The sequence below is a fragment of the Ptychodera flava genome, chromosome 7, assembly GCF_041260155.1.
Source record: "Ptychodera flava strain L36383 chromosome 7, AS_Pfla_20210202, whole genome shotgun sequence".
Taxonomy (NCBI): Eukaryota; Metazoa; Hemichordata; class Enteropneusta; family Ptychoderidae; genus Ptychodera; species Ptychodera flava.
The window spans coordinates 33543762-33568418 of record NC_091934.1 but is presented as its reverse complement, the minus strand read 5'-3'; the positions used below and the strand labels follow the sequence as shown (position 1 = coordinate 33568418).

At 38.3% G+C, this 24657-nt stretch overlaps 2 protein-coding genes across 2 annotated transcripts; both read right to left on the bottom strand.

Moving 5' to 3' along the window:
- Positions 1-3833: 3833 nt before the first annotated feature.
- LOC139137342 (protein mono-ADP-ribosyltransferase PARP12-like) lies at positions 3834-17979 on the bottom strand. The gene is made up of 5 exons (XM_070705380.1): positions 16553-17979; positions 12733-12919; positions 11147-11376; positions 9880-10137; positions 3834-9317 (listed from the first exon to the last, which is right to left on the bottom strand). Exons 1-5 carry the CDS (start codon positions 17902-17904, stop codon positions 8870-8872), a joined length of 2475 nt encoding a protein of 824 aa, XP_070561481.1. The 5' UTR covers positions 17905-17979; the 3' UTR covers positions 3834-8869.
- A 1278-nt stretch (positions 17980-19257) lies between these two features.
- On the bottom strand, positions 19258-23848 carry LOC139137341 (uncharacterized). The gene is made up of 5 exons (XM_070705379.1): positions 23687-23848; positions 21930-22114; positions 21516-21823; positions 21020-21161; positions 19258-20590 (listed from the first exon to the last, which is right to left on the bottom strand). Exons 2-5 carry the CDS (start codon positions 22108-22110, stop codon positions 20433-20435), a joined length of 789 nt encoding a protein of 262 aa, XP_070561480.1. The 5' UTR covers positions 22111-22114; positions 23687-23848; the 3' UTR covers positions 19258-20432.
- Positions 23849-24657: the final 809 nt, after the last annotated feature.

Here is a 24657-nt window from a genome sequence, read left to right as displayed (position 1 = left end):
TTGTGGACCATTCATACCTATGAAAAGATATGGGTAACATCTCTCTCTCTCTCTCTCTCTCTCTCTCTCTCTCTCTCTCTCTCTCTCTCTTATATTTTGTTATTTCCCACACGAGTCTTGATTTTTTTATCGCCCTTCCATGAATTCTCGTCACGTAAGACTAACAATAACGATTGTTTTCCGAAGCATGGTGACTCTCTTAATTCATGCTTGAAATAAATAGCATTCCTTCAAAGCATAAGTGAATACAGCAGTAGCCTATCCTCTCTAGTGCCTGCCACTTCTACTATTCCGTCTGGTAGAATCTTCCATGAAACCCCCTCCCCTCCCCCTCAATATCTTTCATTGAATGCAGCTATCGAACTTGTCACAATTTACTGTCGGAAGATGCCGGCGACATCAACAGCCTACCGACCAAATTGGCAAAATTCTAGTTCTTCACGAAGGCATACACTTGGGGGGAGTACTCCAACAGAATGGTGTACGGCTCTGTGGCGCCCGAGTGGGTCACTTTTTCAGGAGAATATCCCTAAACATGGGGCGATCTTTCATCCGGAAAAAACCCTAAAAAATGGGTACAACAAAGCAAATGTCCCATGCCTGTGGAAAAACTTGCCATGCAATAGAACAAAGGTGAAAGTTCCCCGAATTGTCAAGCAAATCCCCATCGACAGGTCACATTTTTGGAATGTACATGGGCGACACACCCTTGTATGCAAATACTAGGAGTAACACCCCCGCACACCCCTTCCCCCGATCGGCATTCAGATATCTTATTGCTTACACTGCCCACGGCCCGTGCACTGTCCAATCACCACCGTAGATCTTCTGAATATCTTCTCGTGATGTTTGCGTCTCTTTCCGCTGAATCATCTTTGTTTTCAGTTCTGTTTCGGAGATTCTGCGATCGGTGATCAAATTTAGTTCTACCACAGTCCCTCTGATAGAGGGACTGTGGTTCTACGAAATCCCCTGAATCCCGTAAAAGAAAAAAAATACTTTTAGCGTTTCATCTCAGAGTACTTCCATGGTTCCACCGATGATGCCGAGTTAATACATCGTTCCGTGGTAACAAGACGTCTACTTACTAGGAAAGTCACGTTTTTTGTGGGGACCAGTCTCCAATAAGCTTGGCCTGGTTTCGTAGAACATTAAAAAAACCTCACCGTAGTCATACACGGCATATGATCAGGATGAAATGTATAGTATCAAACCCACTTCACAAATAAACATTACTTTATGGAAGACTATCAGAATACGATGAAAACTATTCAATCTGCTAGAAATCATTGGTATTTATGTATGCAACAACTTTGATTTCAGTTTCGGTTTTAGAGGAGCGCGCGTGCTCAGTTCTGTTAAAGAGAAGCACAGTTATACACCGGAATTGTTTATGTTCAACCCTCCATGCTTCCCTGTACTCACTTTTGTATATCGCTAATCATGAAATCATACCACGGAGCAAAGTAAAGTATCGCTTCAGGTGCTACGATTATGCCATACTGAAATGGCTTTCGCTCCTCGAAATAGTTCATGAATGGTTGTATGCCGCCCAAAATGTTGCTTGCCAGCTGTGCCGACTCATATTTTTTCAATCATCTGGTTTTTAAGTTGGTCCTGTGGCCTCACATACATTAGCTAAGTGCACGTAAAGACACATGCACCAGGAATTGATAGATATACCCTGTAAAACACTGTCCCCGATTGTAAAGTTTGTCGTGAGCATGCGCCGTCACACTTTAACGAATCTAAGAACATAAATCAACATTTTAGTTTTCGACAAACATACAACATATCTAAACGAATGAATCTTCTGTACGTAATTTAGCTAATTTCTTCTTAAATTTATTATTTCGCCCAAGTTTGGGCACGCATGCTAAAGTTACAGCGTAAGTACCCTGGTGATAATTGGACTTATTAGGCTGCGTTCACAAATAACGATTAGGGGGGGGGGGGGGGCTGGAGGAATCTCGATTGAAATCTTATTTTTTTTCAGATCCCCCCCTAAGTACCCTAAAAAATTTTCAAATGCCCCCCCTCTATATGGTCAAATTTTTTCAAGTCCCCCCCCCCCAACTATCACAGGCCCGCATATTTGTAGCGCAGAAAAAATAAACATGTATTTAGCCGTTCTGCTCACAGGTGTTCAACACTACCTGTATTAGCAATTTGTATAGTCATATTCCCAAGGCAAGTTCTTTAAATGCATCAGTTAATTTTTTAGATTTATTGGTCTAAAAGCCAACTTGAATTAATCTAACTCTGGCCAGGTCAATTGCTCCTGTTGCAGAGCACACAAAATGCAATCATGAGAGAGTAGGAAAATTGTGAATTCTGGCTAATTGCCGTATTGCACAGTGACCTACCAAAAATTGTTTCAAAACTACAAGACCTATATGAATTAGATGCTACTAAAAATTGACAATACCGGAAGGTTAAAATATTCCATCAAATAAATGTTTTAATCTCTGAAATTTTGGGTGTGATAATTGCAAATTTGGTTAAAAAATAAATAATTCCATTTGGTCACATATTTTTTCTTTTGGTCTTTACTATTCAAAGTTTTACTTCCGTATCATTTTATAATAAGAGTGTGAAAATTTAGAAAATCAAGCATGGTGACCCCATCTTTTTTCTTTAATATTTGATTATTCTCATATGCCAGAATTCAAACATTTCTATGTTTTCTTCCTTGTGTTGCTCTCTGGCCTGATCTTGTGTACAAGTGAGTTTCACTGTCATGAGTGTCATTTGACCAAAACTCTCATCTTCAACTACCATGTACATCAGAGTCAGAGCTGTCTCTGTCAATGTTCAGGTATGTAGTGACAGTGACACTGCAGTAGCATGGTAGTATCTGATAGTGACACTACCCGTAGGCAGTAGCTGTATTAACTTTGATAATTTTGGCAATATTTTTGTTCAGTTTTACAACTGCGTTCTTGTTCTACTCCCTACAGCATGTTGAATTGTCCAGTATTCACCTTGCTATCACAGCCTATGTATGTGTACCATGCATTTGTATCACTGACAACTGACTGTCAGTCTGGACTCCAATTAAATTATCACCAAATACACATTTATATTTATATATACAGGCTTTGTCGACAAACTAAATATTGTGTGTTTGAGCATGCTGTAGGGAGATAGCAAGAAACTGTAGTTGTTATATTGCATAGAAATATTGCAGAAATCATTAACAGTTGCAGCTTCTGCCCTGTTACGAGGCTCAAGTTTGTTTTTTACGACAAATAACACGTTAAGATTTTTTCGAGATAAAAGTCATGAAATGTGACAAAATGGTTCTAGATTTTGTTAAATTATTACTAACATTACATTTTGATGACATAAAAAATGGTATTCATTTTTAATTGAATTACCTACAAAAACTTGGAATTGGAAAATGTAAAACTCAAAAGGGACCCAAAAATTTTCAAGTCCCCCCTACAGGTAGAGCAAAATTTCAAGTCCCCCCCTCCACTACCCCAAAAATTTTCGAATCCCCCCCTGAATTCCTCCAGCCCCCCCTAACCGTTTTTTGTGAATGCGGCCTTAGGAGCGAATCAAGCAATCCAAAGTCGTTGATCAATTAAACAAAATTCTTTTATTCGTGATTCGTACTGGCCCCCCCTTTTTGAAATATAATGGTGGGACGAGCAGTCCAAAGTCGTTAATGTCGTCATTGACGATAAGACTATGACGACGACGACGACGATGGCGACGTCATGCTGACGATAATGATAAAAACAGTACTGCTGAATATCATGGTATTAGCAGCCATGATACGCTGTAATTTTTTCAGAATATCATTGCAAAATATCAAATCAGACACCTTGTGCAATATCGTTGCTTTTTATTGCGTATTGTATGGAAGTGTGCTAAGCTTAACAGGAAACAAAGAACATTCTGGAAAGTTGCCAAAACCCAACACACTAATTTTGAAAAATTACCGTAATAAGAGTACTACATTATATGTAATTGTTTTGTGATGAAATATGCCGACTGATAAAATCAGTGGCTTAAGAATACATAAATTATTTTTGAATTTTCTTATTGATGATATACCTTTATATGACATTCAATAAAAAGAAGAAAATCAATCTTCTGGAAGGAGGTCGTCGAAACTACGTATGTGCAACTTTCTTGTTTACAAACAATGTATTGCATGCATGATATCTCGATGAATTATGTCAACATAGCTGCAACATTTAAATTTTACAACGTACAATATGACATGTTTCAACTTTCATCATACGCCATCGTACCTTGAATACAGAGTTTATATTGGTCGTATGGGTCTCATACGACCTTTTAGAGCAGTTCCAACGACCCCCTACTTTTAAACCAATATACCGTAACATCAATACCAAATATAGGAAAGAGAGTTTAGATAGAAATAAAAAAAGTGACGATTCGATTTTTTTCCCAGCGCATACTGTCGAGTACGACTGCAAATGAAAATCATTGTCTTGTTAATGAAGCTAGAAACTTCAGTAAATGGTAAACCCCACATCATGTATCTGTAACGTAAAAATAAGCAAAAAAATAAAACACACACAAGTTGAAACAAAAATGAAAAAACAGAACGACGTACATACTCTCTTAATCAATTTTTTAAGGGGGCAATAGCTGTTATAACATTTGATGCAATTTTCATTATTCGTTTTTTCTTCTCTAAAAGATGAAAATTGTCTTATTCTTCTCTCAAATATGAAACAAAACATACGGTATCAGTTTTGCGAACAAAACGTGTCGTGAGTAATATGCGACACGTCACCGTTGTTGACGAATGAATTTTAGTACGAAGACGAAATAAAAGTTCACTTGTCAACAACAACATTGGACAAGACAAAAATGCATTGCACGCTGTATCAACAAGTTAAACAACATGCATTTCGATATAATCTTTGGAGAAAAAAAATAAAGGGCATTTTACAAACAGAACGGCATTATTAAAATTTCATAAGACAAGTTGTTGCTAATAGAGTTGTAAGGCCACTGGGCCCACATAAATTTTACCCGAAATACTATTGTTTAATCCTACTGTATCAATCGACGTCGTCAGAGTTCGAGACAGCAGATTAGTGGCCGTAGTTCACAAATCTTAGACCTATGTTCAACATACACCAAAACACAGTACTAGCAGTTTCCAAGAAAAAATAGACGATGTAGCCGATATTTTGAAATTACACAACACACACACACAGTCTGTTTACTAATGATGAACACATAGAAAATTATGGGGAAACATACTTAGAGAAAATATGTCAGCACCTTTGGACTCATTTCCGTTATCGTTTGCTTTACAATGTGATTTTTATCGGGCTGTGGACAGAAATAAACAAAGCAGTATCAAATCATTCTGGATAAACATCAACTCATGCCCTATTTATAGACGTACGGTCAAATAAAATGAAAATTGTGTTTTCGGTAGCATCACTGACGCTAGAAAATCCCTCAGACTCTAGGGATTGTTTTCGCATTTTCATAAAAATTCGAGTAAATTCTCCAAATTTTACCGTATTCCGTGGGTCTCAACAAAACTTGGGTCAGCCAACAAATAGAAAAAGAAAAATATCCCTCAGACCTAACTATCCGATTTTTCGGAGGTATGTTACCGGAAACACGTATTTTTTTTATTTGGCCAACGTGAATAATTTGTTGACATCTAGTATTTCTCATGGCTGATATCGATAACATTTTGTCATCGAAGTATTTATGTGATATATTGATGACTGAAAAAAAAAATGGAAAACACAAAGGATAACAACGCATTGGAATATTGCAGATAATTCACCCGACACATCATGATGATAAAAAGACATGTCGAAGCAAAGACACAAGGCGGAAACGTATTTTCTCTTATATATAAATGAACCATATATGATATATACCTTTATAAACTGGGTAAATACGTTAAACAAACAAACATACAACAAAACTATGCAATCTGTATGTTGCAAACAACATAAGAAAGCAGTCACATGATTTAAGTTCAATCGACATGGCGACGTTCAGCGGTGTTATGTTGAAACGTAAACGTCACTCACGGACATATTAAAGGAACACAATCGCTGTCTTTGGGCATGTTTTTAAATTTTGTACTCATTTACAGAGCTACTGGATCTTTCTCAGCGTCTTGAGATTTAATTGAAAAGAGACTGTGAAAAGCACAAGGCAATAAGCCTGCCATTGGACAATAGCAAGAATGATTGACTCATTTCTTTAAAACGACATAGAAGTCTGATCATAAGTTTTATGCAGACTTCTATTCTGTAACCCTGCATGTGGTAAATCAATGTTATATTCCATACTCTCAAATATGTATTCATTATTTTTTTATCATGCGTTCTCAAAATGAAGAGTGCCCGGAAAACACCGACTCTATTCCTTTCATAAGAAAACAATGTAACTCTATAAGTTTAAATGACATAATATCTAAAAATGTCTACTCGAATACTTGAATGACCTATATACATACGAGTAAATCTTGGACATGTCTTTAATAAAAGATTTGAGTTAAACTGACATGTTGTGCAAGTATTTAGCGATCGCTGGACGAAATTTCGCCTATTCTTGCAAAAGCCGTGGATGTCTCACGAAAGCTATGCCAGTTATGGCATGGCATGGCTGAATTTTATCGATTTCACTACTTTGAACAAGTACACCTTGCGGTATATCAACCCTCATATAACTCTAATACTATATTTCTTCCGAGGCAATAGTCTCGCACGTTGCACACTGACGATCAAGCTACGATATCCAATGTAAGGTAATTAATTTCACTGGTAATTTTCCCATATAAAATTCAAATGAAAATTGTTCATACTCGGCTGGTTATAACCAGCCACGTGAAGGCCAAACAAACAGCTTGTCAAAATTTTGGCCAACGATTAACGGCACAGCCGCGTTGGAATCACCTGTGTATTAATAACTGATGTTGTACTGGCTACGAAAACAAACCCGTGGGTATACTTTTTCTGATATTTTCCTTCCGTCGGATATTCGACATCTTACCATTACACTCGTCGGTGAAGTTTTCTCCACGTGATGTTGTTTTGTGACAGATATAAGATTCGAGTATTTGATGAAAATGGCATCCTATGATACTCCAATTACAGATTGGACAAACGATGACATTTCCATCAACTCATAGAAAATAAACTCACCGTGAAGAACGATGAGCATTGCCTAGCGTTGACTCTAGACTTGCCAGCTTATGGTTTAGGTTCGTAATTCGGTAATTGAAAGCAACACACACAATTTTTTGCGAATTATGTCGCTTTCAGGGTTAATATGGGTTCAACAATTTGGCACCTCGAAAAGAACAACACTGGAGCTTATCCCACACGATAAGCGTAAGGTCCGTCAACCTTTTAGGTTTATGGCTGGGGAAGCAACTACACTGCTCTGTACTTAACGCAGCGAATGAAGGCAAATTCGTTTCAAATGTCACATCGGCAAATCAGAGGTGATTGCCTCTGTAATAAAAATATCTTGTGAGATTGGTTGAACAGTTTGCGTTATCACATATAAACGAAAGTTGTGAAACTCATTTTCTAGCCCATATTACGTATACCTGAACACAGTCCAGTAAAGGAATTGTCAATTGAGTTGTAAGAAAAAATATTATTTCAAGAAAAGGTGAAGTATTTTCATAGTTTCCACATTTTCACAAACCATAAACTGGCAAGTTTAGTGTTATCTCGAAGTACACAATACTGAAATGTACACTACACGAAAAACGATATTTTGTCAGGAAGTTTAAATCTCGCCTCTCCACCTTCCCTGTGGAGAAGCAAACACGTTACAATCATATTTGAGGAACTGTGTGTCACATGATAATGTGATGTGAATAACAAATTCCAGCGATTTTTCAGACCAACAAGAGGGTCCGAGGCCAAATTTGATGTACAAAAACTTGTGCTCTCGATGAAATTGTTGCTCTACTTACACATGCATTCATATTTTCGCTGAGCTCAGTTGAGAAGATATTAAATATTATAATGTAAGAGTCTCCTTGTATGATTTAAAGGTATACTGTCACCTGTTCTAATTTTGCCACAGTTACTATGGAAAGAGAAAATCTAACCAATCACAGATTTTAAGCGGGTGGCCGCTTTTTAAAGACAGCGCCCTATATGGGCATTTTGAATACCAAGGCACGCCCCTTTGACCATATATAGGCATATTTAGATTACAGGTGACTGTATACCTTTAAGAGCTACTGTAAGTAAACCGTATATATATGAAAATCAATCGATATCTTGAGCGATACTATTTTTTATCTGTGTTGTACTGTACATTTCTAGTCTACGATATTTAGTCAACTTCATTCAAATGATCAAAGCCACTGAGTCAAAATTGGTTTGCTATTATCAGATTTTCGATATATCTTCTTTCCTTTGTTTGAAATATAACTATGCTATAGTTTTAAATGTATATTCTCCGCGTGTACATCATCAATAATTTCACTATAGCCTACTGCATTAAAAACGCGCTTTTCAGTATATGAGCATTTGAAAAACTAATTTAAGATGTTCTTCTACTCAATAAATTGTGATTTTTTTCCCTATTGTCGTTTAAGAGTTGGCTAATTTACAAGTTTTCAGTGAAGTCCCAGTGTTGTAACGATGTCATCCGCACGTGTCGATCTCTTAATGAATTTATTTCATTTTTATTTATCAACGACAACAACTTGCTTTGTAAACAGCCTGCCATTTTCACAAGTTGAACACTGGGCCTTCAAAATGTCTAAGCGGTTAATTTAGAAATTATTCATAGTTTGGAAAGACGCACATTAAAAAGCTACCAATCATTCTGTTACAAACGAATCTAATCGTTTCTCTACAACTCTGAGACATTATGTTTATCTCATCAGATTATCAAGTTCTTGGTGTCTCATGTAAGTGATGATGTACTCAGGATACACCTGACTGCTTTCAAAGATTACGAATATCGAAGGATTCGACACGTTATTGACGCACGAGTCGTACATCTGACCGAAGGGGTCGTCGGCGTCCTTCGCCGGTGGTCGGACGAAGTCGGGTCGCCCTTGAGTGTAGTCGCCGACGATCACGCGTGCGAGGAAGACCTTGCGGTAGAGGTTGTTGGTTTGAGTGTACGCGTCTGAATACTTAGCTGACGTAGCAAAGTAGGAGCCCTTGCCGTACGCAGTCCCTGTGCTGGATCCACAGAGGCGCCAGTCAAAGTTTTGGCGACAGATGACGTCCAGTAATTTCTCTGAAGTTCCATGGAACAGATGGCGCACCTCGACTTTTTTGTCCGTCCGCCATCTCTTCATCGCCTCCTGTCGCCTTTACAGAGGAAAACAAAGAGACATGAAATATGTAGGAGAAAATACAAGTATCGCATTGCGAAAATCATCCTATGATGAAGTGTTTGGAAAAGGTTGATATGTACATCTATCGATATATCTAAAACATATGTACAGTTCATTACATATGTAATGTACACACACACACACATATATATATATATATATATATATATATATATATATACATAAAAATAATATATATATATATATATATATATATATATATATATATATATATATATATATATATATATAAACATTTATATTTATATATATATGAAGAGTACAAAGCTAATATTTGCAGAACTTGTCATTTATAACCTCTCTGTACGCTTAAATAGTGTGACGTCATCGACGGCAGTATTCCTCCAAGAAGGAAGGATACAAGCTATCTTATATGGGTGCATTGAGGTAGGGTATCGCTTCTGCCTCGTCGGTGAGAGAAACACGTATGATAATTGGAAGATTATGCTTTTTAACTTTCTCAGTTAAAATTTGTTTCTTCGATTACGAATTACATAGAGGTTAATCGTTCTTACCTTACTAGGAATTTCCAGAGTTCGATATTTTGCACTCTCTCTACAGACACAATCAAGTCGTGTGGCATCGTTTCTTGAAACTTCTGGGCTACTTGCCGATATTCTCCGGCAGTGTCTCCGTTCTCGGCTAGGCTAACCAACCGAAAACCCCCAAGATCCTTTGCAGACTTGTCCCAATTCTTAGGAATGCTCCCCGTTCCGATACCCGGGATGCCCGACGCCCTCCCAGCAACCTTTGCGCTCAAACCTTGAGACATACTGCAAGATAGGAGAGAAAGTGTAGGTAATCTGGCAGAACTTAGGTTTTAAAATTTCATCAAAACAGCTTCTCGATAGTGATCAGGATCAAACAATATTACGTAAGAGACATTACAAAACTGTTCAATAATACAGTTATCCGAAGAAGACGGTCAATGTCGAGTTGTCTCCATACTAAGAACTTTCCTGTCTACAAGTTCTCCATACATCCCATCGTCATCTTCTCCATATCCTCTGTTCATTCTTCTTGTATTTTCAGTCTTACAGTGACATCACTGGGTCTTTGCTCTTGAACAGGCACGTTTGTTTCACAAACACAATGTTTGGGTATCGTATGCGGGTTTTATCACACAATTACATGATGGCAAATATATTATCAAGTCTCGTTCAGCAAGACATGGTAATTTCACATTCTTATTTAAGTCTATAAGGAAGAACATACTCCCCGAGGATAGATATTCGGACTCTCATGTTTTTACAATATTCTTTTGTTCTATCACTCGTGGAGGCTCATTCTAAAGCTTGTGGAGTAAATTATTAATAAAGTTTTCACCAGCTTAATTTAGAGATAACACTGGAATGGCGGCCATTTTAAATTTCAAATATTGGTAACTTAATACTGGGTAATCTGTCGCTCTAGTACCAAAGTTTGCACTGTAACCCGATATTTATTCTCGATTTTGATAGAGAGTGGTTGAAAATCTGCTTGGGAAAAGTTTGAGCAAAAATTTAAGTCTTTCATTTTCGAAGCGCTAGTACGTTGCCGTAGAGTGGGAGTTTGTGTCCTCCAGTGTATCGGTCATTACTGCACGAACGAAACCAAACATTTGAGGTATGCAGATATGACCTTTTAATGATAACATGGACATCTTTTAAAGTCTCGAATGAAATGCTCATGCAGCTGCCATCAAAATAAAAACAACATGATTGTAGAACATAACTCGCCTCGCACTAGCGAGAACAATTGAAGTACTGTATTGTTTAAAGGATAGCGAAATGAGCGACTTACTGTCTTAACAACGCTGCGATTTCCGACTCTGATCGATACTTCGGTCGCCGTCTGACGTCCCTCTTGGTTTTATACTGGTTGTTCTGCTGATACATGTACGCAAAGTACAGGGTATAGTTTTGTCCCCCTGCAGAGAACTGCATGCTGTTCGACGTTCCTTTTTCGATGAAATCTTGATAGCTTAATTCAATGTCAGTGCTTGTAATACCTGCAGTCTGACCTAAGCCGCCCTGAGATAAAATACCATATCATATAATTTAGTTTGCTTTCTAGGCATCATAGGGTAAATATGTTTTCCTGACAAATGTCCATTGCATATGCCTTACAATGCCTTACGCGAACTTTGTGTTTATATACATGTGTTTGGGTCTACCCTACAAGTAAGTAAGTAAGTATGTATGTATGTAAGTAAGTAAGTAAGTAAGTAAGTAAGTATGTATGTGTATGTATGTATGTATGTATGTATGTATGTATGTATGTATGTATGTATGTATGTATGTATGTATGTATGTATGTATGTATGTATTTATGAAATGTATCTGTAACAGAGTAAAGTGATTACATTCATTCATACATACATACATACATACATACATACATACATACATACATACATACATACATACATACATACATACATGCATACATACATACATACATACATACATACATACATACATACATACATACATACATACATACATACATCATACATACATACATACATACATACATACACATACATACATACACATACATACATACATACATACATACATACATACATACATACATACATACATACATACATACATACAACATACATACATACATACATACATACATACATACATACATACATACATACATACATACATACATACATACATACATTATTTTGCACATAGTGGGTGCGAACTGTCTCTCTATAAATCCTGGTAACTTCATTCAATAAGCTCTTCCAACTTATCATGAACACTCTTAAAATTTTGAGAGGAAAGTAATAGCCGATGGTAACGGTCCTCCCGCTGCGATTTGAAAAAAAAAACAATACCCTCCTTCAATCCTGAGTATTCTCTCTATCCATTCCTCACTAGTATATCTACCGATGCCCCTTCTGCACAAGAACATAACACAACAAAAATTCCAACTGTTATCTCTTTGCCTCATATTTCCCCTTCCCGTTGGCCAACACTCATAACAACCTCATCTTTTTCTACTTGCCCGCTGAGCAGTTGAATGAAATTCTCCCCACCCGTCCCCTTGCCGGTGATAAGGAAAATCCCACCCGCCCTCAAAGAAATCACTTGTGAGCATAGCACTGATGTTGCGGATAGCTTTGTAGCTTACCCCGTAACTATAAAACCTACATGCGATTAGGTACTCCTCTCGCCAAACACACACACAGTAAACACCTGTAACCAGATAAAGCCAGAACAATACAAGTGAAGAGTGAGGACATTGTTCGACTTTGTAACCTTTTGTTGGTCGATATGGCTCTAGCGCTGAGATCTCATAGCCTCTGATAATGTACTTCAAAACGTGGCTGAGAAGCCTTTGATTCAGTTTGCTTCTCTGTCACTCACCTGGTCACCATACTGATGCCACTGTTGACTTTCGTCTTTCCAATACCAAAGCCATTCCGTGGCCAACTTCTCGTGCTGCCTGGCTTTGACCGATGTTATGGTTGTAAGTCGCCGCAACTTGCTGACCTTCCCAACTTGCAGATTAATATCCACCATTTGTTCGAAGTCGATAACCTTGTTTTTGACCCTAAAAATATGCACAATTATCAGGAATCGAAGTGGATATTCAATAAATTAACCTATTCTTTGAAGGGGAGTTTCGGCAAATGCTGGTCGTCTACTTTCGTTTTGTCTAGGGTTCAGTAGATCGAGTGTACATATCATTAGCCCATCGCAGCCAGCCCATGGCTGTGACGAAAGCCTATTTTATCCCCATGTGAAAACTTGCTGGGTACTTAACGTGACGTGACTTGTCGATTTCGACTGTCAGCACTCGTGCAAAATGGGGGTGTGGTGTTATGGCGTATGTAAAAGACATAGATTTAAGTAGTCTGGCAGAGACCCTGCGATTCGCGTTCTTCCCTGTCAAACAGTTGGAACACGCGCGCTCCCTCCAAAGACGCGACGCGAATCCCAGGGTCTGGACGTTCTTGCAAGCGACCGGTCGGATTTCTGCCTGATCCGGGTACTTTATATAACTCTACGCATCCGTAAATAAAAAACAAATGACAAGAACCATAGCCAAAATTAATGTAAAATGACAAATAAAAACATACCGCGTATATAGGTCTACTAGCTACTAGTATAATATTCACTAAGCCCAGTTAGATAGGTTTTTCTTTTGACGTCACCATCCTTATGAATATTCATATCCTTTCAAGAACAGACAGTCGCTGTGTCTGGCAGCGCGTCGTCTCGCAGCAGAATGCAGGCCCATCGCGGCGCGCACAAAACCAGGCACAGCGACTGTGGAGAGTCTAAGATTTAAGCTACGTGAGGCATCAATGCTAAAATTCAGCCATCGTCCAGTCCACATGGCTCGGTTAAGGTTGATGTACCAGGGTCTCTACCCGCGGAAAAAACCTTGGCGATCGAAGTTGAAATTCAAACGTCAACAATAATAGTCCACACAGATACTGTTTTCTTATGAAGAATTAGTATTGTGAAATATCATTAATCAAAATGAATCTGATCTTTTATAGGACGTTTTAATTCCAGAAAGATACGGTACCAGCAGTGAAGACATTGCCTACTTTTCATATCAAACTTTTCAATTTTCTCTGAAATAAATTTAACGATTGTTTCCACACTTGGTGTTGGTTATATATAAGTTAAAATATTTTCACCTCATTTTCGCATTTTATTTCGTATCATGATACTGGTAAATAAACAGCGCCATATTGAATGCTTATCTTTGTAATCCCGCTATGCCTCTCTTACATGTTTTGCATGAGATACTTTACTTCTACCATGACAAGCACAGCGTACCAACTGTCTATGATACCAGGCCACGCTGGCTCAAAGCCATACATGAAGTGTTTGCTAGAATTGAACAATAGTCAGCTCTGGGGGGGTCATGACCTAAACGATCGCAACCGTCGCAGCTAGGCAAAAACAAGTCGACTATACCCTAGCACAGTAAAACTGCTGTTCTGGTGACGTGCAGTGTTTGGCGGCAGTGTTTAAGACGATAGAAAAGAGACTACTGCCTATAGGTGTAATAAACAATGCAGTGACGTGAAAAGTTGTATCACACCACACTTTCAGAATACGCCATGTTGCATCACCTAGGTCTTAGTCATGGAAAGTTTCATCATCGTCTCGTGGAGTGTTCATGCCACATACAATAACATCAGACAATCGCTATTCGCGAAGAATTCCTTTGAAATCTTTCATCGACAGATATTAGTCTTTCGTCATCGTTAAATTCAATAGATCCAGAGTCGACTGGACCGGCACAAATACAACAGAGATTAATGGCGGTGTGGGAAAGCGTAGGCCCCTAGCGCAGCGTTGAGTCCTGTCGCTACTGGTCGCTATGTTATCATGATATGCTCACAAATAAGAACAAAGATCATACATTTTATTTATGCGCCACGCAGTTATTTGTTAGAATTTCAGTGCAATGCGTAGACACATTAAAAGTTTAATCATTAACTGATTTTACATCTTTATAGGTATCTCAAAGTGGAGAGCAATATTGTTCTTACCTCTCTTCGTGAGGCAAGAATAAACGGAAGGAAAATATCGAAAATTCAAAACGTTTAGGGAAGTTGGAGAGTATCACGACAGGGATTTCTATTTACATTACACTGTAACAGTAAACGTTCGTCGAATGTTTGTGACCGACTTTGCCTAATTGCCTTACTATGGCTAAGTGTGAATCATATTTTCCGTGATAAAGGCAGTAGACAACGATAATTTATAGGCCCCGTCATCATAAAGGTTTCGAGTCGAACCCTTGAGGTGTCTGAATTCCACTCCCACGATTTTGCTTGGTGCAGATTTCGCAATTTTATTGCCTGTGTTCAAAAAACGATTATTGCATCAGCCGAGGAAACGTTCTACACGCAACCTTTGCAATATGGATTAAAAACGATGTTGGCATTATGGGAGCTGACAATATGATCGGCCGGCATGATTCACATAATCAAGAAATGATGAAATGGGCGCAAGAGCGCGGATGGTTAAGGCCACACACAGGATTAAATTGCTTCTCAATGGTTGCTGATGGGGCAGTTTACTATTAGATTCTTGGCTATTTTACATTGTAGAACGGTAACACATAGACACATTCAAATAACTCAGGGGCGTATACGATGTATACGATTGCCAGCCGGAGACCAGTGACTTCAAAAATGCAAATTGGTTCGCAGAGTTTGGAAGTGCCTCGGCCACTTCGTATTTAGTAAAAAAATCTGAAACTTTAAGAGTTTGTACAAAGATAAACCTCTTTGTCCAAGTGAGTGCATTCTGTAGGCTGTATGTTCGCTTTGTAATTTCGTTCTATTTCAGGTAGAATCCGCATCGCGGACTTAAAGTCGGAATTTATTCGTACTCTCGAATACTTTCAATACCTGAGTGACATATACTGCGTGGGTTAAGTCATTTTGAAGCTGGTGGAACGGCTGAAATATTCATCGTAATTTTGTTTATAAAAATTGGAAATTTTATTTTCGCTTTTGAGTTAACACTGGGATAGCAGCTATTTTCAATTTAAAAATATCAATAGACCTGACGTCAATTTGCTTCGCCCTGCAGTTTCAAAGGTTACACAGCGACTTTATTTTTGTTGATTGATTGATTGATTGATTGATTGATTGATTGATTGATTGATTGATTGATTTATGGAAGGCAACAGTTTTAAGTTTCCCTAAGAAAAGTCTCGGCTAAAGTTGAAACTATCAGTTTCGAGGCGCAATTACTGATTTTCAGTCAAATCTCAAGAACTGACCAGCATTTTTAATTTTGAAGGTCATCTTTCCTGCAGTGTTTTTCGGGAGCGTCGTATTGCCGAAGTGTTAGCCGATGGAATGAAATGAGACCTAGTCTTTCGGTTTTACGTTGTATAAATGGCAAAGTCAAATAAAAAATGCAAATAAAACTGTGCAAATGATAAAAGTTTTGTAAAGAGAGCATGTGCGTCTCCGGCGCACGCTGTCAGCATCAGATAGCTCCTCCGTCGCGTTGGATCCTACAGCATCGCAAAGAGGTTGTTGAGCTTAACTCGCAGAAGTTATGCATCAACACTGCTATTATTCTTTGAACTTCTAGTGCATAGGATTGAGTTAGCTATTTGTTAATAATCATTAGATAAACGATGCATATATTCCTAAAAGCAAGCATTCTTGCCAAACCTTTTTTTTCTTTCAAAACTTACCCAGCTTTGAAACCGTCACATTTCTCCACGTTGACATCGCAATACTGTTGCTCGTAGATGTCGTTTCTCTTGTCATCAAAATTCACCCATTTACCATCGCTTCCGAGTTTCTGCCACATGAACGGTTTGTCGAAGTGATGCTTGACACAGCGGTTACCATAGCTACATCTTCCACTGATGTGGTGTATGCAGATGATGGTTTGGGTGGGAGCAACATTGCATCCTGGTTCCGCAGCTTCATCGTTTGGTTTCACTACTCCTGTGGGTTTAGCTTTTATGGGGCTTGGAGAGGCTGGACGAGCGGCGGGGAGATTCGAATTTGACGGGACGCGATTCATTTTCGCTCCGGGTTCCGCAGCTTCCCTGGTTGCTGGCCTCTCATCTTGCTCGAATGTGCCGTTTTTCAACATATGGATAACTTCCCGAGGTGGCCTGGTCGTGTCAATGCCGTACTTCTGCAGGACGCCTTTAGGCTGCGGGTCGAACACGCGATGCGAGAACTTGCACTTCTGCCCGTACTTACAGCGCGCGGTGATGTAGTCCCGGCATATGTGCAGATTCAGACAGTGAGATTTTTTCTGACACCCGCTTGGCGTGTTGTAGTACCTGCATATCTCTGGTTTAAACGAGTCAGGACAACTCTGCTTGATTATGATTTTCAGTACGTCGCTTTCGAAATTATCCAGTCCGTTTTCTCTTAAAACGTGGTTGTTATGCTTATCGCACTGGAACGCGTGCGACAACCTACAGAGTCCGTCAGCTTTGGTGCCCATGGTTGGGCTACTCGTGTCGCGGCTGCCATAACGACATGTACCGAGAACAAAGAGTTTACATATGTGTATGTCGATGCAATCGCTATTACGGCAGCCATCTTTGGTACGATAGTCATCGCACAGCCGCAGTTTACTAGTCACTTTGACCTTAAAGTCCGACCCGCCAATTCGTTCGAGCTGAAATATTTGATGATGTCGAGAGAAAAATACCTCAGGCCTCGAGTCGCCAAAATACTCTCTCACCTTAGATTTCCCGACAGCTTCGATCAGTTGAGAAAGGATGGCCACACCACTGTAAATGGTGCATATTATTCGGACTATATCTGTTACTATTTTTGACTCGTCTGTTAGGTTGGGTTCTTCGTAGACCTCTGCACCAACTACACCCTTACTTCTTAAATAGGGATCGTGTACGTGTTCACTTGGTGCAGTCCTTGCTATGGCCGCCGTCCTTCTCATTGATGATATACTATTGAACGGAGTAGCCTTACCGATCTTTCTTACCTGCTGATTTTCCCTTTCCTCCTGCAGGGCAAGCCGCGACCGAAAATAATCGTTGAAGTCGTTTATGGTCGCCATTTTTGCGACCGTACTTTGCCGCAGCTGTATGTTGGGACTTTCCAATACGTTATTTGTTCGCTGAAAACAGCATAATAAATTATTAACATACAGCCTCGTTTTCGCATTCGGGGAATTCCCTGTTGACGTTGTTGTTGTTGTCACGCGTGGTTGTTGTCTTCTATTCTGTCCCGATCATTGCGAGTTCAACTGAGAGCGACCTCAACGTTAGAAATGTTATATACGTGTCTTGACGGCCTGGACTGGACAGACTGTTCTACTGTCTCTATGTGTGTACATTACGTATGCAAATCATAATTGTATCGAGAGAGAGAGAGAGAGAGAGAGAGAGAGAGAGAGAGAGAGAGAGAGAGAGGTGTCAGTAACGGTTTCCAGGCTGAGGTATATTTCCCCCCGGCCTGTTGAATCACCTACCCTATATTTGTGTCCTGCATTGCAAGTGTTGACAACCAAAAATTCAGGTTTGGATCAGAATTCAATTCGGACAACAGTAACGATACGTTTTTTACAACACTGACAAATTGCGTTACTGAAGAAAATATAGGGTATTCGAAATGCTATCTGAAGTAAACGAAAAATAAGTAGGTGACTCATGGAACAAAAACTGTTAATAAATAAATAAATAAATAAATAAATAAATAATAATGATAATAACAATAATAATAACGACGACAACAACAACAACAACAACAACAACAACAACAATAATAATAATAATAATAATAATAATAATAATAATAATAAAGTCCCTCTCCCATCACATAATAGCACAAATCCGATGACCCACTGACAATGATATTTATGTTCATACTTTACAATACATACCTCACACTTCATTGTTGATAGAGGTTCCTTTTCTGAGACAAACTCTTTATATCCTGATTAACGTACATACATTTTAAATGACAAATACGAACGGAACACCGTTTTTGCTTGTTACAGTGATCGCGTTAGTATATTATGGTAGTGTGGTGATACACTGAACAACCCGTATCAGAGTTTACTCTTTGAAATTGTATATCATTCAATATAGTCTCTTTCTTTTATCTTGTACCGCCTCATGAAGAAAACAATAATTTTGCTTATGACGAGATGCAGCCTGGCTTTCGTGAGATTGGTTTACATGAAAATACATAATGATACTCTATATAAGAAGTATGACTCGAAATATTTGTGAGAGGAATACACAACTAAAGTAATTCTCAACATTTAGTGACACGAAGGAGGATGCTATTTTTTTCGATCTTATAAATATTATGACTAAATAAATACCGCAGGCCCTGTACACCAGGTTGAAGAAGACGAGAATATGAGGAGTCTCGGGGCAAAATACCGTCGAGGAAGACAGCATTCAGCTATTACAAAATCAAATCTTTATTTATCACAACTTAGACCTATCACGGTAATGATTCCGAAACATAGCGCAAAAGAACTGATAATTATTTATCATTAACTCAAGAAATTTAAATCTATGAAATCTCAAAAGGCAAAGACACAAGTATGACAAAACAGCAAAAGTGGAAATGTTCTATCGCATGATAACCATGGGAGACACGGACGTTTCGTATTGAGAGATGACGAGTGAAAATTCAGGGCTTCGGTAAGTCCAAAAAAGACCCCTGCTTCTAAGATCTGAGGACGAAGACTATTAGATAGGCACCTAAAGTTTGACGCCACGAACTTTTATAGAGTAGTCCTGCGTCGGTTCGCTTTCTTTCCTCATGAAAGTGATGAAAAGACAAAATCGTTAATCATCATTTTATTGAATAATCCGGTCCCATACCCTCAATACAATGACATCAATAAAGTAATACAAGATCTACTTAGTAAACACGATTGCAGATCTGAACTGAAAAAACGATTACTCCGACAACACGTTGAAAATACATACCATATCTGAGAAGGCAAAGAAAAAGCTCAATTTGACTGTTTACCTCTCCATGGATGCAAAGGGACCATAGCTTATAAAAATATACAAAGGTAAATCTTGTTGAGCTTGCTTCTTGCATGTCAATGCATAAAATCAATCCTGGCCCTGCGCACAAATCCTATAAAATTTTAAGTAACATACTATTATTAAATCTATTTAAAGTAGTAAGCGCCTCCAAAGTGAAAGACTTAAGTTTTGCTCAAGCTTTCCCCTGTGAAACTTTTTTGGGGGATTACCAAGCAAAGTTTGGTTTTCGAGAAACAAATTACTTAACATTTATTGATATATGAAATTAAAAGTGGCTGCCCTCCCTGTTTTTACTATATTGGGAAACTACAATTTTCGATATTTGAAAAGCTAAGACTGTGAAATTGTTTTCTTACACAAAGAGCTTTACAATGGGCCCCCACAAGTGGTAGCTCAGAAAAGTATTGTGAAAATTTGCAAGTCCGAATATCTGTCCCCGAGGCGCGTTCTACAAAGTCTAAGACTGAGAACGGAAGTCAGAGAGTATCAATAATAACTGAAAAGAGGCGATGACATCGCAGCTTTATGAAGATAAACTTTTACTAGTAGTGAATCTTTTGTTTATCCCCTTTCATTTTTGCGCTGTTGCAGCGAGCAATTTTGAGGTCAGAATGCACCTCCCCTCCTCGGTTTTGCGCTTCGTCGCCGACTCGAAAGCTTCGTTCATATATTCTTCCTGTTTGTCACGTGGAACTCTATTCTTGGCGCCCATCAAAGTACGACAATACGCTGTCAATGAAATAAATTTTAATGCATAGATAGGTGAAGTTGATCGTATTGATGGATGCATGCATGCATGAGATAGAGAAACTGCAAGATACTCGACTGATGGACAGCCGACCGGCAGACATGAACAGAGAAACTGAGCAAGATATGATGAAGGATTGAATACTAACTTTGAGACAGATAACAATAGCAATACACCATATGAATATTAATAATATAATACCATAATTATATGCCTTGAGAAACAACGAAATCTTGTAAGAAATACGGTGTATTACGTTACGGCAATCTCTCTTCCCACTTACATTTGCAAACTTTATGTATTTATATTTTAATTTATTCACTTATGGATATTTGCGATCATGACAGAAAGTTTTAGTTTCGTATCGCAAGTTCTGTAGGAAAAATATTGACCACTCTCAAATGATTTACCTTTAGCCGTTGTTTCATCCAAGTCAAGATCTTCGATGTAAGTTTTGCAGTGTACGTATTGACTTTTGAATCCCGCCTCATCTAGCAATTTTCTGAAGTCATCTTTAGTGCCCTTGAACGCATTGTAGGGACACTCGTATCCCTATCGGGCAAGGATAGAGACAAGAATGAGATGAGTCAGCCATCAGAAACCCGAGTCCAATGAATTACGGAATGTGACAGTCACACGTGTCTTCATGCTAACTCTTCATCAGTAAGCTTTGTCCTATCGAGAAATATTTTCCGTTTCGTTTTTTTTTCGGATTTATTCTTCGAATAAGCAGAGGCATTAAAATATATGGTCTTCAGTACCTTCTCATGATACACTTACGAAACACTTCATATGATGTCAGGTTATACGCAAAAATAGACCCTTCGTAAATGATGTGGTTAACTACTCCCCCCCGTACTACTTCATCGATGAGGGCGCTGTATCAGCTCGCTTTCATTATCCTACCTCCATGTATTCCGCCCATTTCGAATTCATCGGATACGCAAAGATGCCAGAAAATGTGTCTTCCGCAACCTCGCATTGCATGTTGACGAAACACCTACCGCCAGGTTTGAGGCAATGATAGATCCCTTGTAAACATGCTGACGGGTCTTTCAGCCAGTGTAAACAATAGTGTGCTATTACTTTGTCGAAGAAGGCGCCATATTTCTTATAGGTGGATGGGTCTCCGGCATCAGCAACGTGATACTCGATGTTGTTACCTGGGAAGTGTTCTCTCGCTTCCTGTATCATCGCAGGAGAGACGTCAAAGGATGGAAGAGCGATGTATCCATTAATTATGTTGAAAATTTTGAACACAGTAATTCTGAATACAGAAATGTTTCAAATATCGAATCATACAGCAGAAATTGTAGTTACCCGTTATAGATTTCACATATCCAGATAGATGTTTCGACAGTCCTCCAGTTCCACATCCGATCTCCAGGAGTTTATCACTTTTTTCAAGTGGCATCACTTCAAGAATGTCCCTCACATTTCGTAAAGCGATTTCGTCATTTTGTCCGAGTAGACAGTATTTCCTAAGCTCGACTGCGTCCATTTTGCTTCATGTGAAAAAGAAGATAGTGGCAAGGCACTTATTATCCTTGATGAAGTGAATAGTTATAGAGTGGTGTTATCAGGTACTGTTACTATTTTAATAATTTTACAAGTGTATCGGGGTTTTTTTTTCTGTATCGTTCTAGGTTCTATAATTTGCGATTTGTTTTGGTCATCGTGTTTGTAAATAACGTTTTTAATTTTAGAGGCCAATCCTGGGATAAATATCGTCTTTTAGGATGTCGAACTTAGATGGTCAGCATGTAGCTGTGATATCGCAGGGATATTTGTGGCGTACATCGAACGCGCTCGGGTAAAGTGTCACCGCCGCAGTCCGTGACCCTTTACCCGAGCAAGTCAGCATTCTGAAACGCGACCTTTTTCGCGTAGGACAATTTCTCTTTTTAGATGAAGTATGGCATATAGTTTTTGGTTTAGAAGGCTAGTTTGTTTTCAGTTTGATTTTATGAATATATATATATATATATATATATATATATATATATATATATATATATATATATATATATATATATATATATATATATATATATATGAAAACAAACTGCATATAGTTTTTGGTTTAGAAGTCTAGTTTGTTTTCAGTTTGATTTTATGAATATATATATATATATATATATATATATATATATATATATATATATATATATATATATATATATATATATATATGAAAACAAACTAGCCTTCTAAACCAAAAACTATATGCCATACTTCATCTAAAAAGAGAAATTGTCCTACGCGAAAAAGGTCGCGTTTCAGAATGCTGACTTGCTCGGGTAAAGGGTCACGGACTGCGGCGGTGACACTTTACCCGAGCGCGTTCGATGTACCCACAAATATCCCTGCGATATCACAGCTACATGCTATATATATATATATATATATATATATATATATATATATATATATATATATATATATATATATATATATATATATATATATATATATATATATATATATATATATATATATATATATATATAGGCAAAAAGATCAGCACGACTACAAGATTATCTCAGTATTTTTCGCCGTCAAGAGTTTCCCAACTTTTAACGGTCGAAAGCCGGATCTGTTTCGAGAGACTGCCGAGGTAGTACTGTGACCACGCATCACGTGACTGTGCAACCTTATTGGCTCATTCTGCACTAAAAATGTGCGTTTTTGGCATGTAAACTGATCGTCATCCCGGACTCGACTGCAGTAGGGCACTTTTGTAAGTATACGATAAAGACAGAAATATTCAATTTTTATCAACAGTATTCACATAAATTCATAGATTTATGCAAATTTTTACCCTCTTGCTATTACTAATAATGCCAATTATATTTGGCCCTGATGACGTAAGACAAACATATAGGCAACGATAATAAAAGTAACTTGTGTTGAAGCAACTGAACTGCCGTTGTTATTTGCATAGGCCTATGCAATGCAAGCACTTTAGGTCAACATGCAATTTAGATCAGTGATCAAGTGATACTGATGACATTGACGGGTGCACAGACATCAGCATTGAAACAGGAACACAAAACGCTGACGCACGGGACTCCTACCTTTGATTTGGAACTCTGTATCTTCCGTACCAGCTCTCAGCCTGGTGTGCAATATATAGAGTGAAGCAATCTGCCCTCAAACATTTGCACCATTTACTCCAACCGGTTGACCAGTTACAGCAAGCCAAGTGTGTTACAAGGACTCAAATTTATTTGCAGGTCAGAACCAAGGACATTCTATTTGTTGTGCCATTAGGGTTGAACTATTTGATATTGGGGGTGGTCAGAATTCCGGCTTGCTAATGTTTTCGCGTTCCGAAATTTGACAGAATATTTTTCGGATTTTGCGCAGTGTACACACTGTACTCTTTCTTCAAATTTCCCTTTACCTTCATGTATATATTTATTTCGAATTTAAGCAACGTTACAAAAACAGTTTTATTTTTGCCTTGCGCGGATGACCAACCTCTCCCATTGGCGTGAATAGTCCAACAAATATGACATTTATAATCATACTTATGAATTATTGATATTATATTTAAACAGCATCGATGGAGCTAACTTTTAAAAATTGCTTTTGAAGCCGCAACTCTCAACTACAATCGTAAGTCTGATTGATTTAATGTTAGCTCCCATCTCTCGCGCTGTGACCTTTCACCCATCTACCAAACGACTTCAAACTTTGTACCTTTTGATTCGCAAACTCAAGTCATTACTCGTTTACCACCTGGGATACCTTCCTGGCGCTCTTTAATCTGCTAATACAGGTAAAATGTTTCATTTTTTACTGCTCAACAGAGAACAATTAGGTCGACACGGTGCAGGTTACTATAGAAATGATTACAGGTGATGACTGTGTTATACGCATGTCTTGTGAGGCGAAATGAATGCTTGACCAAGTTCAGCTTGCGCGCAGTGTGTTTGTGACGTCAGTCGGGTCATAGTTGAAGGTAGATGACTCATGGTTCCTGGGAAAAATACCAAATAGGGAGACTTAAGAGACTACATCCTTTTTCACAATGAAATCTTTA

What these genes read in the sequence shown, in the direction of transcription:
- LOC139137341 (XM_070705379.1), bottom strand. Translation starts at nt 22,110, where the DNA reads ATGGACGCAGTCGAGCTTAGGAAATACTGTCTACTCGGACAAAATGAC. An exon ending in AATGGGCGGAATACATGGAG is followed by an intron (nt 21,162 to 21,515) that starts GTAGGATAATGA and finishes CTTGCCCGATAG; the next exon opens with GGATACGAGTGTCCCTACAA. An exon ending in GGATGAAACAACGGCTAAAG is followed by an intron (nt 20,591 to 21,019) that starts GTAAATCATTTG and finishes TTTCATTGACAG; the next exon opens with CGTATTGTCGTACTTTGATG.
- LOC139137342 (XM_070705380.1), bottom strand. Translation starts at nt 17,904, where the DNA reads ATGGCGACCATAAACGACTTCAACGATTATTTTCGGTCGCGGCTTGCC. An exon ending in TGTGACGGTTTCAAAGCTGG is followed by an intron (nt 12,920 to 16,552) that starts GTAAGTTTTGAA and finishes GCATATTTTTAG; the next exon opens with GGTCAAAAACAAGGTTATCG. An exon ending in ATCGCAGCGTTGTTAAGACA is followed by an intron (nt 10,138 to 11,146) that starts GTAAGTCGCTCA and finishes CCTATCTTGCAG; the next exon opens with TATGTCTCAAGGTTTGAGCG.